A 16,920-nucleotide genomic window follows, 5' to 3' on the forward strand; every position below is an offset into this window, starting at 1 on the left:
ACGCAATAACACTGGACACCTCCGGATGGAGGTGTTAAAATGTGAGACAGGTATGAGAGTTGAGCGCTGATTACCGGAGGCCAACCGGGGTCAGCATAGCATTGGGAGGTCAGATGCTTTGTGAGGAATCGCGACGGTCTGACCCAAGAGAAATTGTGAGTTCCTCTATACCACTCACCAGGAAAAAACCCCGCAAATCACTGTATGGCTTGTTTTCAATTGTGACAAGTCTGATGGAAATTATAGATAAAGAGCTAATGTGAATGTGCTTTCAAGAGTCAGCTGAGACCATGAGGTGATTGTCCTTATTTGTTGGGGAGACAGTAACAAAACTTATTAATTTATATCAGGAACATGTTGCCTTATGGACAAGGAAAATTAAAGAAGTGTTGATTTTGAACTAATATGTCTATAAGATGGTTTTAACTCCTGAAAGATAGACATGGTGGGGCTAAAGATTAAGACAGTTTTTGTAGAGTTTGGATAACAAAGGTTAGGTGAATTGAGAATGTATACAAGTATTCAAACTAAAGACAATCTTAGGAATGCTCATAGCATAATGTATTTTAGATTATTGTAATGGTTCTAATTTGAGTTAAACATTTGTATATTAACATTTGTGAACTATTAAGGGTTCTAGACTATGATTAATTAAGTTTCAGTCTTAGGAGGCTGTTTGAAAAGATTATTTGTGTGAGAGAGGCTGCTGAGTGGAGGAAGGGATTGGGACGCTGTTTGTCTTTCTGTTATCAGGCCTGGTAAGGCAAGCTTAAACAAAATAATGATAATAAACCAAAACAACCCAGTTGACTTGTCTAAAGGAAAAATTTATAATGAACAGATAGAACATTTGAAACGGTTTTAGAGGCCAAATTTCAAAGATGTAAAATTATATAAAAGCTACAGAAAAATGTGAAGTTTAAATCTTATTTAAACCTTAAATATTATACTTTTAGAGTTAATATAAAAATAAAAAAAAGCGAACATTGTAAATGAGCAGTTAACATATGCGTGTCTAGCATGAGTGTGTGAGATGGTGACAGCACTTTATGTCTTGTAGGTTAGTTTAGGGCAGCTATTCCGCCTGAATAGTGGGTATATTGTGTCTTTAACTTCTGGATCAGCTTAGGTATTTATGTAAATTGGAATTGTGGAGCTGTACAGTATATCGTCGTCCATCGGGGGTGGGAATAAAAGAAGATGGTATAGATTTGACGGCAACAACAAAGTGACATATTGGCTAAGTCAATATCAAATTATGCAGAGAGCCATTTATGATTATTGTAAACAGGAGGAGAATGTTTTTTTGGACTGACATTGACCAAGTCTGTACAGCACGACCTGACGAGATGAAACTACTGATGACTTTTAAAAATGGTTGCGAGACAAAACAACAGGCCTGAAAAGCAGGATACGCATTGAGACTGAGGGTCGTTGCCCTTCAAATACTTCGATAAGAAAATGAAATTGTGGCTTTAAGTGAAGAATTTAATATTTTTGTTTCAGAGGCAGAGAAAGATGTCTGGAAGAAATTTGTCTGAAGACACTATGTTAAATGTTATGTTAAATTGATGATCGAGTTGTGTCGACCATCAAAAGGGGGATGGTATAACAATTCGTCCCCTTGGAATTATAAGGTTCTATCTGCATTCTGACTGGTTTTGAGATATTGAGCTTTAAAGTTTTTGCATTCCATTCGACTGTATAGAAAGAACCTTTTTATTTTCTAAATAAAAAGTTCCAAAATGTACACAACTTAAAAAACAACATCACATAATGTAAATAAGTTGTCACAGAATAAGAATATGTGAATAACTCAATTTTGACAAAAATGTCAGATAGAACCTTATAATTCCAAGGGGACGAATTACCAAATATGGGTTATTAAGGGGTAATCGGGTAAAGCCCTGAAAGAAGCCTTTCTTCTGCCTAACAAAATTGCTGTCTGGATTGTTTCAACAGGAAACGCCAGGACATCGAAGGCCGTGGAAACTACGTACTTTACTATCTGACAATAACCTCGAAATTTGTTTTTTCTTTACAGAGAGCATGCAGGATTGGGAGACGGCAAAATGTGCCCAATGAAATAATGGCAGAGCATAACTTTAAAATTTTCCTTTTGCAGAATGTCAGGATGGATTGCATCAAGCTGAACTGATTCTGTTTTCCATATGTATGAATATTGACTTGTGAACGATATGTGTTTTTCAGGGGAAAAGGACTCTGACTCTAATAAGTCTAATGATAATTGAAAATGAAATTAAAGATAATGATTTTGAAAATTCCACAGGTCACACCAAAAGGGACGAGGGAAAGACAAGCGGTCACTAACAAAATACTTAAGGTCTCCATTCACAGGTGACAGCAAGCAGGAAATGGTTCATTCCAGTGGGGGTGCGGTTGTGATCTCAGGAGATCAGTGTGACACCTGGGTCCAAGCCGCTCACCTACACCAACAGGTGGAGGAGGATGTGGACCAACTAATGGTTTAAGAATGTGTTTTTGTGATGATTTTGAGGATTTTATCTGATTATATTGAAATAGAGCTTAGTATTGATATATGACAAATGATTTGATTGGTTACTGATTCATTAGAAAATATTTAAGGCAAAGGTTTTCAGGAAGAGAAGATCCATTAATTAATTTAAATTATAGGGATTATTATTGAAGCTTTTCAAGTAGAACCACTGCCTGATTGATTTAAAAGTAAAAGAACAAAATATGGTTAGGGAAATGGATATGGGGAAAATGTTGAATGTGTATGAGTTATGATTGTATGTGTTATTCTGATAATTTTGTTATTCATGGGTGAATATGAGAAAACTGGAATGTCTGTTCAATTGAAAATGACAGTCTATCTGAATGATGATGATGATGAACAAAATTATGCAGATGATTCAAGTAGAGATTACAGTTAAATGTGTTGATGTTTTCTTTTTCTTTCTGAGAACGATTGATATGTAAAGAGGGTCAAAAGCAGCAGTCATCCGTGTTACGAGATGGCGTACAAGGACAGGGTTTTGAAACTGAGGAATTTTTATTACACTTTTATGATTTGAATCTTATATGTTTGTTGTTCCTACTGTTTATAACTATTTTTTTCCTTACTAGTGTGACTGCGGTTGAGCCCGGCATTAGTAAACATGTTTACTTGCTTGCTAAATAAGTATGGGTCTTACCCCAACAAAAACAGCCTTATGCTTTCTTCATCCTAAACTCTTTTTCTTCACAGGTTCAAGGAGACTGATTTTTATGATGTGTGATGTAATGACTTGAACTTGCATTTATTATTATTGTTATTATTATTATTATGTTTGATTATTAATGATAAAAAGTAAGGAGTTGTAGTGGCGATTTTATGATATTCATTGATCTTTAGTAAAATATAGATGATTCAAAGAATGTCACATGTGTGACTCTCACTTGTAGTGAGAGAAGATTCTTTTTATGTACCTGGGGAGGCAGAAGGGAGAGACACTCCAGAGAACAGACGAACAAGGACCTCTGACCTAGATGTCAGAAGGCCATTTGGTGAAGGAGGGCTTAGTCTATGGAAAAGTACTGGTAGGAGGGCTCTGAAGAAGAAGGCCTTGAATCTCAGATAAAAGCTTGTTGAGTCTGTCCGAGGGTGTGTCACTCTTCTGCACAGGGTAACAACTGTGTATTAGACTGCTCCTATTCTTGCAAGAATAAATACTTCTATTTTATAATTTGAGTGTCTCCCTTACGCAGTGATGTTTGTTTGATGAATTTTTGCCACAACAATACAATCTGTATTGTAAAAAGCGCTATATAAATAAAGGTGACTTGACTTGACTTGACTTATAAACTAGACAAATATACTTGAATCGTTTGAAATTGTCAAAACTTAAAAAATTATGTCTCTCTAAAATATTGCAATGGTGAAATGACAATGGCTTTTTATCAAAAGTTTTTATGGCTTTCTTAAATAAAGACTCAATAATTTTAAGACTCGATATGCTAGTTAATGACCAATTTATAAAACAATACTCAATATGTGAAAAAATCATAGTATATAAGAACAACTTGGCTGCTTTGGTGTTAAGAAATGGCCTAACTTGTTTAAAATTCTGCAAACTGAATTTAACTTTATTTGTCACCTTTTTTACATGATTTTTGAATGTTAAGGTGGAGTCATATATCTCCTAAATACTTAAATTCATTAACAATATCAAGCTCCTGTCCTCTAAAGAACACATTAGAATGTGATATCTTCACACTGTTTTTGGTGAACGCCATACAGACTGTTTTTTTGGTGTTTAAATAGAGACATGACTTAGTGAGCCAGTCATCAATGTGAGCCATTGCTGATGTAAGTGTGGATGCTATCTCTAAGTAGTTCTTATCATTTGTAAAGATTACAGCATCATCTGCATACATCTGGACATCAACATTTTTACATGCCTCTGGTAGATCATTAATAAAAAGTGTGAACAAGATCGGACCAAGTATGGAGCCTTGGGGGACCCCTACTGGACATTCACATAAATCATAAATGGAGACTTTGAGTCATTAATACGAACATATTGTTTTCTACAGGACAAGTATGATTTCATCCAGTTGAGAGCTTGCTCAGAGAAATTAAAATATGGCAGTTTAGATAAAAGAACTTCATGATTTACAGTATCAAAAGCTCGCTTTAGGTCTAAAAAGACAGCACCAACATAAGAACTCCTATCTAGATAGCCTTTAACTTTTTCCAAAAACAAACAATTAGCTGTTTCTGTTTAGTGATGGGCCCTAAATCCAAATTGCATAGGGTGGAATGAATTATTGCTTTTATTGAGATGTTGAATCAGTAATTTCCTCGCCCCCGATGCTGCTGAGCACATCCACTTCCTCGGAAGCAGACAGCTCGAGCATCGGGCGCTCGTCGCGGGCTGAAGAGCGAGCGCTACAGAACCTTCAGATGAAGAACGAGAAAGTGCCTAAGCAGTCTCGTTCCCCTCTGTAAGATCCTTTTGCGATCCCCACGATCTAAGCCGCCGCGCCGCCTCAATGGATGCGGGACCCGAACCGCGGGGATCGCGAGCCTGGCCATCCTCATTGAAAATGGCCAAGCGGGAGCGCAGCACTAGAATGGGAAGTGCTTCACAGTGTTCACAGGCATCTCCCTCAAAAGCTGCCTGTGCATGCTGCGCTCTCAAACAATATACACACATTAGATGCGTGTCCCCACCCGTGAGAAAACGAGGGCAGGGGTGCACACACTTCGTGTATTGTTCACTCGCCATGACAGGGACTTTTGTAACAGACAAACAACACCAAATAAGACACAAAGTTTTCACAAAGAATGCTTGCTGAAGAGCGAAAACTAATGTGTGTGTGTGTGCCGGCAACACTTTTATGCATACGGTTATGCCACCACATGTTACGTCACAACGCAACACCAATCAGGATTGGATTAGTTTCATTCATACTTCAGAGACGCACGCTAAGGGAGCGTCCCCAAAGAGTCGTTTTCAACGACGCAGTGCGAGTTTTCCTTTCTCCTGTGTATCGTTTGAATCTTCAATTACAGACTATTCAGATTATATTCTTCATTGTGCGTGTATTCTACACAGCTAACACTGTTCCTAAATGTTATAACCTCAACGCTTGACTGTGCGCTGCACAAACAGAGAACAGCTTCCAGAAGAGAGTACAATTGCAGGCTATACGCACAAAAGCTTATCCTGAAAGATGTAGCCAGTCCCATTTTGTCGGGACAATCTGTTGTTTATGGATCACAACTTGTAAGTATGTCTTATTATTTGTAGTTGTGTTTTCTATTAAAAGTTCCAATTATAAGCTTTATGTAGTTGCTATGGTAGCTATGATGTAAATGAAGGGCAAAGCTTTGCCTCCGCTAGCCTGCTAACTAACATTACAGTATTAATGTACTGTTTACTTTAGCTTTTGTAAGCTCTTGCTTTTGTAAGTCTGTCCACAACATACCACTCTGAAACGTCCTCTCAAATCCGTGCTTGCAAAGTCCATGCTTGAAATCCGTTCAGCACAATCCTCCTGTACGTTAACATTGTCAGGGTCTAAATCGGGCTCGAAATTGTTTGAAATTAAGCGCCATCATTAATATTTACATCTGAGTAGAGTTTGCGGTTATGAAGGGGAGTGACATTTCCAGAACAAGCGCTAAGCGCTGTCAATCACAACACAATCACAGGATATTTTGTATTTCGGAAGGAGGGGCTTCATCGAAAACAACGCATTAAACCAGACTGGGGAGCGAGGAGCTGTAATAATGTAAAATATGCTGAAAATAATTTTTTTTTTTAACAATCAAGCATGAAAACATATTCTAGTACACCCCAAAAACAAAATCAAGACCATGTATAAGGGCATTATAGGACCCCTTTAAGTTGTGGTTTATTTATAAATAATTAAAATAGTTGTTGGATACTCCAACAATCAGTGTGAACATATTCACAGAAAGACCAGTTGTCAGAAGAGAACATAATGATATGAAAAGACAAAACTGTTGTCCTGAAAACAAACTACTTTTCTGCAAACTGGATATCCTTTCCAAATAAAGTAGTTTGTCATGATGGATACCCACATTTCTACTAAAATTCTCCTTTCAGTTTGGGTATGCCATTTCTGAGGATTTTTCAAAAGTGACGTTGCATCTTAACAGGTTAATGTCCTAATTTGATGTATCCATTCAGCCACAACATAGATATATATGAACACAGCTAATTCAGCTTTTGTGCCTATAGACTAACACTAACAACGTTGAAGGTGTCCTACCAAACTTACAGCAGTTGTCCTTCTCTCAAGTGTATATACATAGAAAATGACAAAATTAAAGACACAATCATATGTGAGATGTTTAAATATTAAGTGCTTTAATATACAATCAAATTAAACTGCAGCTATCAATAATGTAATAAATGTTAATGCAAGGTGTTTTTATTTTGAGTATTGTGATTCAACAGACTTCTGCCATATATACAGTTTTAACAATACATTAGTCATGATATGACTTAAGGTGACCCAGATTGTGTACAGTGTCAAAACAATTGACTACTCAATAAACGATTGACAAAAAAAATATACTGTTAATGAAAAATTATATAAACTCTATCACTGATTTAACCAGAAATAAATGTGTATTAGGAAAAGAGGAAATAATTATAATCAATCTTGGTCTAGGAAGGTAAGAAAAAAGCAGTTAATAAAAGAAAAGCAGTTAAACAAAGTTGCAGAATATTTTCTTCACTTAGACAGTTAGATGACCCCTAAATCCCAGCCAATAGGATGCTCCATTTCCGAGGTGCCTTTGGTTTCCAGAGCTACTCTCAGTTTCTGCCAGAATACCCTGGTGTCCTCTCCTGGTTTAGGCCAGCTGAGATATGTCTTCTTCTGGATTAGTCTCTTCATTCTGTAGTACGGAGACAGTTGATGACTTGGAATATGCTCCAGGAATACCAGGATAAGAACATCTTTTTTCTCATCAAAGAGACGGAAACTAGCAACTTGGATCTCTCTGGAACACCACTCACTTTCCAGGTAGTGACGGCTAATCACACAGATAGTTTTGCGACTATTATAAATGCCATCAACAATATTATCCATGATAGGTTTGCCTGGTTCAAAGTCCCTGTGATGCAGACACAGCTTCCAGCCTTGCTCGTCTTCCAACTGAGGTAACAGTTCCCTCATTACCCACAATTCATCATGAACATTATAGGAAATAAAAGCATCATACTGCAAACCATTGAGCTTTCTCTGCTGTTTGTTATCATGAAGAAAAGCAAGTAGAAGGTAGTAAGCATAAATAACCTGCCATTTGAGGAAGTGAAAGAGAAAAGAGCACAGTAGGGTCAGTGAAACTAGTGTGGTTGTGGAAATGAAACAGAAAAACCCAACATCTACATTACATGAACCTACATCAAGATCCAGAAGTTTATGTCCTTTGAGTTTGTCTGGGTAATTGCATGTGAGTTCATAACCACTTTCAACTTCTGTGTCATTGCTACTTATGGTCCAGTTGATGAACCAGGCATTGGTACAGTCACATGAGAGATAATTTGCTTGTAGATCAAGATAAATCAGTGTTGGAAGAGACTGGATCAAAGTTTCATTAATGACTGATAATGCATTCTTGCTTGCATGCAACAGATGCAGTTTACTGAGATTTGCGTTAATGAGAAAGTCCAAAGATTGCAAGCCAACTTTGGACAGGTGGAGTGTCTTGAGGACCTGGAGTGGCAGAAATTCTTTTGTTGTGAGTGAAATAAAATCATTTCTGCTGAGATCCAGTACCCACAGATAAGGAGTGTAAGTAAATGTGTCTGGATGTAAAGAATTAATATTAAGATTCTCTGCTTGAAGTTCTTCCAAAGACCACAGTCCCTTGAAAAGGTTTGAGGGTAAATAGCGCATTCCTTTATGACCTTGGCTAAAAATGTTCAGAGTCTTTAGCTTTCTCAGATATCGAAAGGGTGGTTGTAAAAGAGCCTCTTGACTGTCATATGAAATATAGTTATTGTTCAACAGAAGTGTTTTCAGCTTTGGGAGTCTGGAGAACACAGAATCTTTTAATGAACTCAGAGAGAGCTTGTTTGATTGCAAATTCAGGAAAATTAAATTTGTCAATCCATTGAAGGACCCCGGTTCAATAAACGATATTTGATTGTCTGGTAGAGACAAATTCCTCAGTGATTTTAAGGACTCAAAATCTCCACTGTGGACAGAATCCAGCTTGTTATTTGCCATATCCAAACTCTCAAGTTTATGAAGATATTTTTCAAAATATCCGTTGAGAAAGAGTCTGTTAGATCCAATCATTAGAGTTGCTAAGGTTTTCAGATCTTTAAAAGCAAAGTCCTCAATAATAGATATATCATTACTAAAAATCTGAAGGGTCCGTAATTGGGTTAAGTTGGCAAAATCAACACAACTTATGTTCTTTATCTTGTTGAAGGTGAGGTCCAAAAGATGAAGACCTGGTAGGCTGCTGACGACAGCAGGGACGCTGTATAGTCTGTTGTTGGAGAGATCTAGCTCAGTTAACTGTGTGCAGAACTGCATCTCGTCTTTTGATATGGATGTAATGTTGTTCCACTGCAAGCCTAGAAATTTCAAAGATGAAATCAGACATACTTTCCTAATCAAAGCTCTCACTTTTACATCCCCCAGAGAGTGTAGCCTCAGGCTGGCCAAAGAAGAGTTGAAAGTTTGTAGGATATCTGTGATCTTCTCCAGGGGCAATTGTAGTCCACTTAGATTTAGATGTTGCACACTTTGTAGATACCTTTTGTCATGCAGATCCCATGTCATGTTTTCAGTAATAAAAGCCAAGACCAAATTATCAAGGAGAGGGAAAATATCTGCAGTGATACTGAAGACTTTCAAAGGATTTTTAGATAAATCCAGGACTTTCAGTCTCAAAGATATGTTGGACACCTCCGATGTCTGAAAAGAGGTGAAGCCATTAATCCCAATGTGCACTTCCTGTAATTGTGGTAATAAAAATAGCGGCTGAATTTTGCTTATTTTATTCAGATGATTTCTGGACAGATTTACTTTTCTCAAACTGATCAGGGGTGAAAATGCAGAGAAGTTGATACTTGTGATTAAGTTCTCATTTAGATGTAAGACAGTGAGATTTGCCAGATTCTGAAACATTCCTCCCAAGATATCTGTCAGTTTGTTGCAAGCCAGATTTAACTCCTGCAGAGCCACCAAACTGCTGAACGCACCTTCCTCCACTTCCCGGATCTTGTTGTGTCGTGCAATAAGACTTTTAAGATTAGACAGCTGAGAGAAATACTCCTTTTTAATCTTCTGTATGATATTGTCAGAAACATCCAAATGTGTGGCTTTGTTTGGTATATTCCCTGGTACAAAATGCAGGGACCTCTTATTACAAAACACATTTATGTTTTCTGCATATTTCAAAGACCCTCTGATGGTACAGTTCTTTACGGAGTATCCATTTACAAGATTTATGAAAACACACCAGTAAAGCAGCCATGAAGTCAAACTACAGTATTTAATAAAGCACAAACCACGTTCTCTCTTTGACATTTTGAGATTCATTCTGTTGTAATCACTTAAATGGAGTAAATCATCCAGTTGGAATTCTTGAATTTTCTTAGCCTCAGTTTTCCTAAGAAAGGGAACACCAGTATAAGTGCAGTGTTAATGGTGTTACGCAGATGCAGCAAAGGTAATACTGAGGCATCGGTTAATAAAGCATTGAGTCACTGGGCAGAGAACACAATTAAAAGCAGCTAAAATCCCTATTTACTGAGCAAACACTTTGCATACTGTATGCACATTGCACAATACGAAACATTATTTTAAAATAATTAGGTGTATCTATACTTACCAAAAGTGAGGAAAATTGTTGCCTAAGAAAAATGTAGTAAATCCTTTTCACCCCAAATTAAAAATAAATTGTTGGGCATATTTGAAATATCTGGGATACACACGAATTTGAATACAAGTTATCAGAAAAATAGAAATAATTTATGTTTAGGTTTTAACTTACATTTTTTGGTGTGGAGGGTGTTTGCGTATACTTAAACAAACTAGAGCCTTTTTTTCTTCCGAAATATCTGTCTTGATTGATAACTCTTTAAAATAGAGCATTCTTAGAATCTCACATCACCAAATTTAGAAATAAATATTTGAAATGTGTGAAAGAACAATTGTACAAACATAAATTACCTCAATCAAAATAGGTAATGTCAACAAAGCAGAACGAATTAAGTCAGATGATTGGGTTTTTTTAGATTAAGTTTTTTTAGATTAAGTTTTGATTGATTGTTTGAAAACTTACCTTAGAACAATCACAAGTAAATGCAGACCAAATAATCACAAAGCAGAAACAGTAATGATGACACAGTTTACCTTACTTTTCATTTTAAAGTTCTTAAGGTTTCAGGAACTGAATCCCCTTTGCTTCTGTGCTGTTTCACTTCTTATTTCCATAAATGATACTGTGAAAGAAAGTCACAAGTGGTCTAGAAAGAGGTAGGATGTGAAACAAAGGTCAACAGCAGTGTTCTTACAAAAATCTTTGGGAAGACGGAAACCCAATAATTACGTTTTGTCAAGTGATTTCTGATCTAGTATGCTTTATGCTGCAATAAATGTCAAGATGTCCTGAATATTCTAGGAAGGGTCATAAAGGTTGAGAGACTAACAGATTTGGAACATAAAGTGTACATTAGAACACATGCACTGTAGCAAGGTTGATCTTAAATGGATACGCCACACATGTATTTTTGCACACCACGTGATCATGCAGTCAAGATTTTAGAAAGATTAATCCTGTGAAAGATAGTCATGTGCTTTTGCATGGTGAATGTAACCAATCAGAACATTCCTTACTGTTGCATCAATTGTGTCTCTCTTGGTAAATGACACCAGAGAAAAAAAACTAGCAATATAGGAGTATTGTCTGGTATATGCTAGAGCACGTAATAGAAGAGAAGTACTGAAGTTACAGATGGTGAGTCTATTATTTTGCAAGAGGCAGTGGTAATATGTCAGATAAGCATTGGAAATTCAGTGCTCCTAGCGATAGTTGACTTGCTCTTCAGACGGGAGTCCCGGGACGCCGTCACCAGGGTAGCACTAGATAGCCATTGTAAGTAGGCAACGAGGTTGCCAGGTACCTCTGCATTGCAAAAGAAACAGTTGTAGAACCGAGTCCCCCGAACCGGGGAATGGTCAGATATTTGAACGGGCTCAAAAGGCCTTAACCTTGAGAAAAAAGCTTTATTTTTGTTTGAACGAAAGTTGGTTTAAAAATAAAAGGATGAGTTTTGGAATCTGTTATGTAAAGCTACCTGAAAAAAATAAAAGTGTGATCACACTTAAAAGATTCATTTGGCTATTAATGACTAAGATAACTGTTTAATTCAAACAAAGTACTATTCTGAACTAAGAAGAGCTACAGGTAGTGTATTAATGTGACTCGAGTCCTTGACAAACTTTACAGTTTAGCACAAGATCCCGGGCCCTATGCATAGTGTTACGTCCAGGGCCGTATTGTGTACAGTGTTCTTTTTTGTATTTGCTTTACTTTGTGAAATATTGTTTTTGTTGTGTGTTCTCTCTTGCTCTCCCTCACTCTGCTTGCATTGCAGCTAAATGGACACACCTGAAACTCGTAAGGAGGCTCGTTAGCTGCTATAAAAGGACAGAGTGAACACTGCTTGAGGAGGTTCACTTCTCCCCTGCACCAGACTTGTTGGGCTCTCTGTGAAACTGTTGTGCTCGCTGTGAAACTGTTGTGCTCGCTGTGAAACTGTTGTGCTCGCTGTGAAACTGTTGTGCTCGCTGTGAAACTGAAGTGTTGTGCTATCTGTGAAACTGAAGTGTTGTGCTATCAAACTGAATATCCCTTTGGTGTGGGAGATAGCAGGTAGCTTGGCTACGTTTTATTTCTCTTTTTCAACTTTACTTTATTTGTTCGGTATTAAAAGGTATTGTATTTACTTTTACTTTGTATGGGGACTGGTAGGGAGTTTGAGTCACCCTTTTTATTTTGTAAGACGTTATTCCCTGTTTTTGTTTAGTCAGGGAGTGGAGGTTAGCTTATGTTGTTTATTTATTTTCTTTTACCTGTGTAGGTCATTTAGATTTCCTTCTAATAGTAAGATTCTTTTTGTTTGTTGTTTTGGTGACCTTCTCCTGAAGATTGAACCCCTATTTTCAGTTGTACAATAAATACTTCTCATTTGATATCTGGTGGTGTTGACTCACATTTCTGGGGCAGAGGATTGAAGAGAACCCTCCTCGTTTCCCTTTTTTTTTTTTTTTTTTTTTTTAAACCGGTTACCTTCTCCCAACCCTAGACTGGGAGGAGCTTGTAACAATAGGCAGTTCCTGATGCACTGGCCTTTGAATTTAACCCTCAGGTGTCTGATGTGTTTTCTGGGTCCTGGAGGTGTTCTGACATGCTCTAACATTTGTGCTTATTTCTGTTACTTGTGACATTTTCATGGCTAAGGTCTTATTACACTGCATTCAGCACAAACTCGGCTTCAATAATATGTCAGCAGCATGTATGTAAAAGTTTGTAGTTTTGAGATAATAACATTTATGCGTGGTTTGTGAAAATGACCCCAAAAAAAGTCACTGAAATAATGTCATGAAACACAAACTAATTATTTCTTCGCAAGGCTTTTGAAAATTGTATCACGTAGCCTAGAATATTTGCTCAAACTATGTGAAAATCATCCTGAATACTCATTCAGATAAGACAATATATTGATTTAAAATTTGTATGACATGTTTTGTGTAAGAAAGCTTTATGCGAGGAGGCGTTAACCACCATGAATATTGAGTGTTTCACACCTGAGAAAAGACAAAGGCCCTCCCATAATGGCCCTATTAGGAGCTCTCAGGCACTATCATTACATTACCTTGCACAAAGAATGAGGAGATTTAAAAAAGAACGGCTTTTTGATTGTTTGAATTTATTTACAACACAACATAATCCAAAGATACACAACAAATGGCAAAAAGCACATTATTTAACACACTGAACTAAAGACAGAGACTTAACCAGTCACACACCTTTCCTTTCCTGAAACATAGTGCATAGCCTACATGTCATTTCCAAGGTGTTTGATTTTTCACTTTACCTCCTCATGCTCATGTTGAAGTCAGCAGGACGGGTAGCTACCTAATATATATATATATATATATATATATATATATATATATATATATATATATATATATATATATATATATATATATATAAAAAAAGCTGTGAACATGCTGATATCAAGAAGAAACCAGGGCTGCATGATTGTGGAAATACATTTTAGATTTCTGGTGAAAATTGCTTTTTAAAATTTACAAAACACACACACACACACACACACACACACATACATACATACACACATATATATATATATATATATATATATATATATATATACATATATATACATTTGTTGTGCCTTGTAGGCATACCTGCAGGGCTGAATCAAATAATAAGAACAATAGTATAGCAGGCATTGTTAAAAAGGAACACTTCAGAAACACTACACTAGAGAAAATATTGATTATCATATGTTACTTCAAATGTTTACAATCGATATGACGTTATGAAATGAGATTGGAGTAAAATCATGGTGCGTTTTGCTTTTCAAATGCACGTCGCGCGACTGACTCAAACACACAGCGCGTGCAGGGAACATTCACTGAAGCATCGTGCAACAGTTCAATGGCAATATGAAGTTTATGCAACAATAACACTAACTAATATAATTCAGAATTATTTCTTACCTTAAAATCGTTCTTGTCTTCAAATCGCGATCTTCTTCTTCAGATGTAAACCCAATAATCTCACAGCATGTCTTCCAAACTCGACGACTGCAGGACTGATAAAGTTTGCCGCTTTGTTGTTGAAGTAATGGGGGCGTTCGCGCGACACATGGACGATTTGCATCTCTATATGTTTTGCGCGTGTGGGTGTGGTCACATTAAAACTAATGAGGAAGGGTTAGAGAAACTGAATATCTTGTTGGTTTTATACAAATTACTTAAACAGAGAATATTTGTTTCCGTTTTGAATCAGATAATTTAAAACTACACACTTAAATGATTATAAATATATAGAGCTCACAAATGTGTGACAAATATTCGCTGAGTTTTTTAAATGTTTAGAGACGTGCTCAAGAAAAAAAAGTTCACGAGACGGAGAGGCAGAATGCACACCCTGTTTAATTTCTTTATTTTACAAAAGCACAACGTTTTGTTTTGATTGTAAGTGGACACATACAAAAGTAGACATCTCACAGATTCTTTTTTCATTTTTATTAAGTCTGTATGACCATATATGACGGAGTATTTTAAGTTTATTCAGCTGCTATGTGAAAAAAAACGCGCAAATCACGCCGGCGTGATTGCCGACCCCAGGGGGTTAACATTGGATAACATTTTGTATGATTGGTATCCACATCTTTAGCCCTCTTTATTTGAAACTATGAACCTGTACCCAGCAAACACAGAACGTTGGCACAACGTGTTAACAACTTGGCCAAAAGGTTGCTATATACGTTGTGTGGTGAAGGTTGTTACAGCGTTGTCACAATGTTGACATTGAACCGCCGTTCAATAGGGTGTCTGGACAACCACTGGACAACATATGGACTCGTCGTGTCTGCCCTGAGGAGCGGAAATCAGTTTTGTCTGCAGAACAAATTATATGACATTAGTTCTCTAAACATGCATTATATTGAAAAGTAATAAAGCAATCACTTACGACACTTGGCCTTTGTTGTTGACATGCACTGGTCAGTGGTTGTGGTGGTTGTAGTCCAACGCCACAAGAAATGTCCTGGCTTCATAGGTTTCATATGAAAAGGCAAACCGCTTGGCAGCATACATTAGTATGTGGTTTTGGAAGGATTCTAGTTGTGAAGTTGTCCTAGATAATATAATGAAATCAAATGACAATAGGTCATGGTCATGAATATTCATATTAAACAACCTAAAAATTGTATTATTACCGTTAGTAACATAATTTTTATTCAATTATTCTGATGCCCATACCTACAAAATAAACAATCTTACCGGAAGGTGAGAAACTTCTCAATATCCTTCAACCATCTGCGGTTGAGTACAATTTGTGACAGAGCCACATGTGCTGTAGATCCAGGGGGTATGACCTCTCTTTCATCACCCAAAGGCCCATAGAGGCATCTGCCAAGGGCCCATTCATGTACTCCACTGACATGGTGGAGTACACCTCGCCACACCCTAAAATACAAAAAAAGTATTTTACATAAACACCCCAGAACCTCTATAATGTAATAGTATAATGAAAATTGACATCTATTACTACAGTACTTTACAATACTATTGCATACACTTTGAATGATCATACTCACCATAAACTCCTCTCTGTTACTTGCATGTTGACAAGCAAACCAAAAGTGGTTTACAATATCTTTTATCCATCCAAGTATTGGTTTTTGTCCCGACATCATCCCAGCCTGTTGAAGGAATTCAAATTTCAAAATCATGTTTCATTACTGCATGTCACGCTCAACATGAAAATCAGGTCACTTACAACATGAAGTCTCTTAGTGAGATTCTTTTCAGCATGCCAGACATCAAGGGAATGTAAAACTCCCTTCTCCTTGTATCTCCCCTTTTCTGGATCTGTTATGAAACACAAACATTACATAAAAAAAGCCACCATCACCATCTCAATTACAAAACAAATATTCTTACGCATGAGGGCAGCAATCTGCACATGTGCGTCAGTCACTATTTCTTTGATGTTTAACTCCCTCAAAAGGACATCAAATGTTTTGATGAAGGCATCCTTCTCCATAGACGTGCTCTTCCTACCACCACTGAAATACATGGGGAGTCCATTTGTCCGGTTGATAATGGCACCCCTCTTCTCTGTCCAAAACTCCCTTACTGCTGTGTGTTGGAGATGCCACCATTTTGATGTTCATATATTTGAAGAGGAGGGCAATCTTGGTGTAATTATTCCCAGACAATAGCACATTTGATGCAAGCATAAAGTCCCCTCCTTGCATCCCATGTTTGAGCAAAGGCAAAACTATGCAGATAAAGAATAAGTATCACAAATGCACCTAAATTGTATTACATTTTATACTGTTGTTCATTACTTTTTATAAAACATTGCATAGGCATTTAGTACTCACCCACTCCAATATAACTGCAGTGCCTCGCACACGCGACTGGACAGTGAAAGGAGGATGGCCGTCACACTCCACTCCTGTGATGTGGTTACTGTAGTTGCATTTGGTAATAGGCAACTGAAGAAAAGTGTCCATTTGCATCAGGTTTTTGGTGTATGAAATACAGGCCTGCTGGTTAATTAGGTCACTCTCAGCAACCACACGCAGAAGGCTTGGAGATGCCTGATGTTGAATCCCCTGC

At 37.1% G+C, this 16,920-nt stretch overlaps 1 protein-coding gene across 5 annotated transcripts; it reads right to left on the reverse strand.

Annotated features, from left to right (window-relative positions):
- Positions 1-6,849: 6,849 nt before the first annotated feature.
- LOC306997237 (toll-like receptor 4) lies at positions 6,850-16,566 on the reverse strand. 5 transcript variants are annotated; one of them, XM_079610456.1, is made up of 6 exons: positions 16,237-16,566; positions 16,073-16,164; positions 15,891-15,995; positions 15,574-15,759; positions 15,263-15,427; positions 6,850-10,135 (listed from the first exon to the last, which is right to left on the reverse strand). In XM_079610456.1, the coding sequence occupies exon 6, from the start codon at positions 10,063-10,065 to the stop codon at positions 7,249-7,251; it is 2,817 nt and encodes a 938-aa protein (XP_079466582.1). In that variant the 5' UTR covers positions 10,066-10,135; positions 15,263-15,427; positions 15,574-15,759; positions 15,891-15,995; positions 16,073-16,164; positions 16,237-16,566; the 3' UTR covers positions 6,850-7,248. The 5 variants fall into 5 exon arrangements, 4 of the variants coding, with proteins under 4 accessions (XP_079466582.1, XP_079466583.1, XP_079466584.1 ...); XR_013797316.1 differs by lacking the exon at positions 6,850-10,135 and adding an exon at positions 14,927-15,189; XM_079610457.1 differs by lacking the exon at positions 16,237-16,566 and having other exon boundaries at positions 16,073-16,218.
- Positions 16,567-16,920: the final 354 nt, after the last annotated feature.

This window comes from Phoxinus phoxinus (assembly GCF_949152265.1).
Source record: "Phoxinus phoxinus genome assembly, chromosome: 4".
Classification (NCBI taxonomy): Eukaryota; Metazoa; Chordata; class Actinopteri; order Cypriniformes; family Leuciscidae; genus Phoxinus; species Phoxinus phoxinus.

What these genes read in the sequence shown, in the direction of transcription:
- LOC306997237 (XM_079610456.1), bottom strand. Translation starts at nt 10,065, where the DNA reads ATGAATCTCAAAATGTCAAAGAGAGAACGTGGTTTGTGCTTTATTAAA.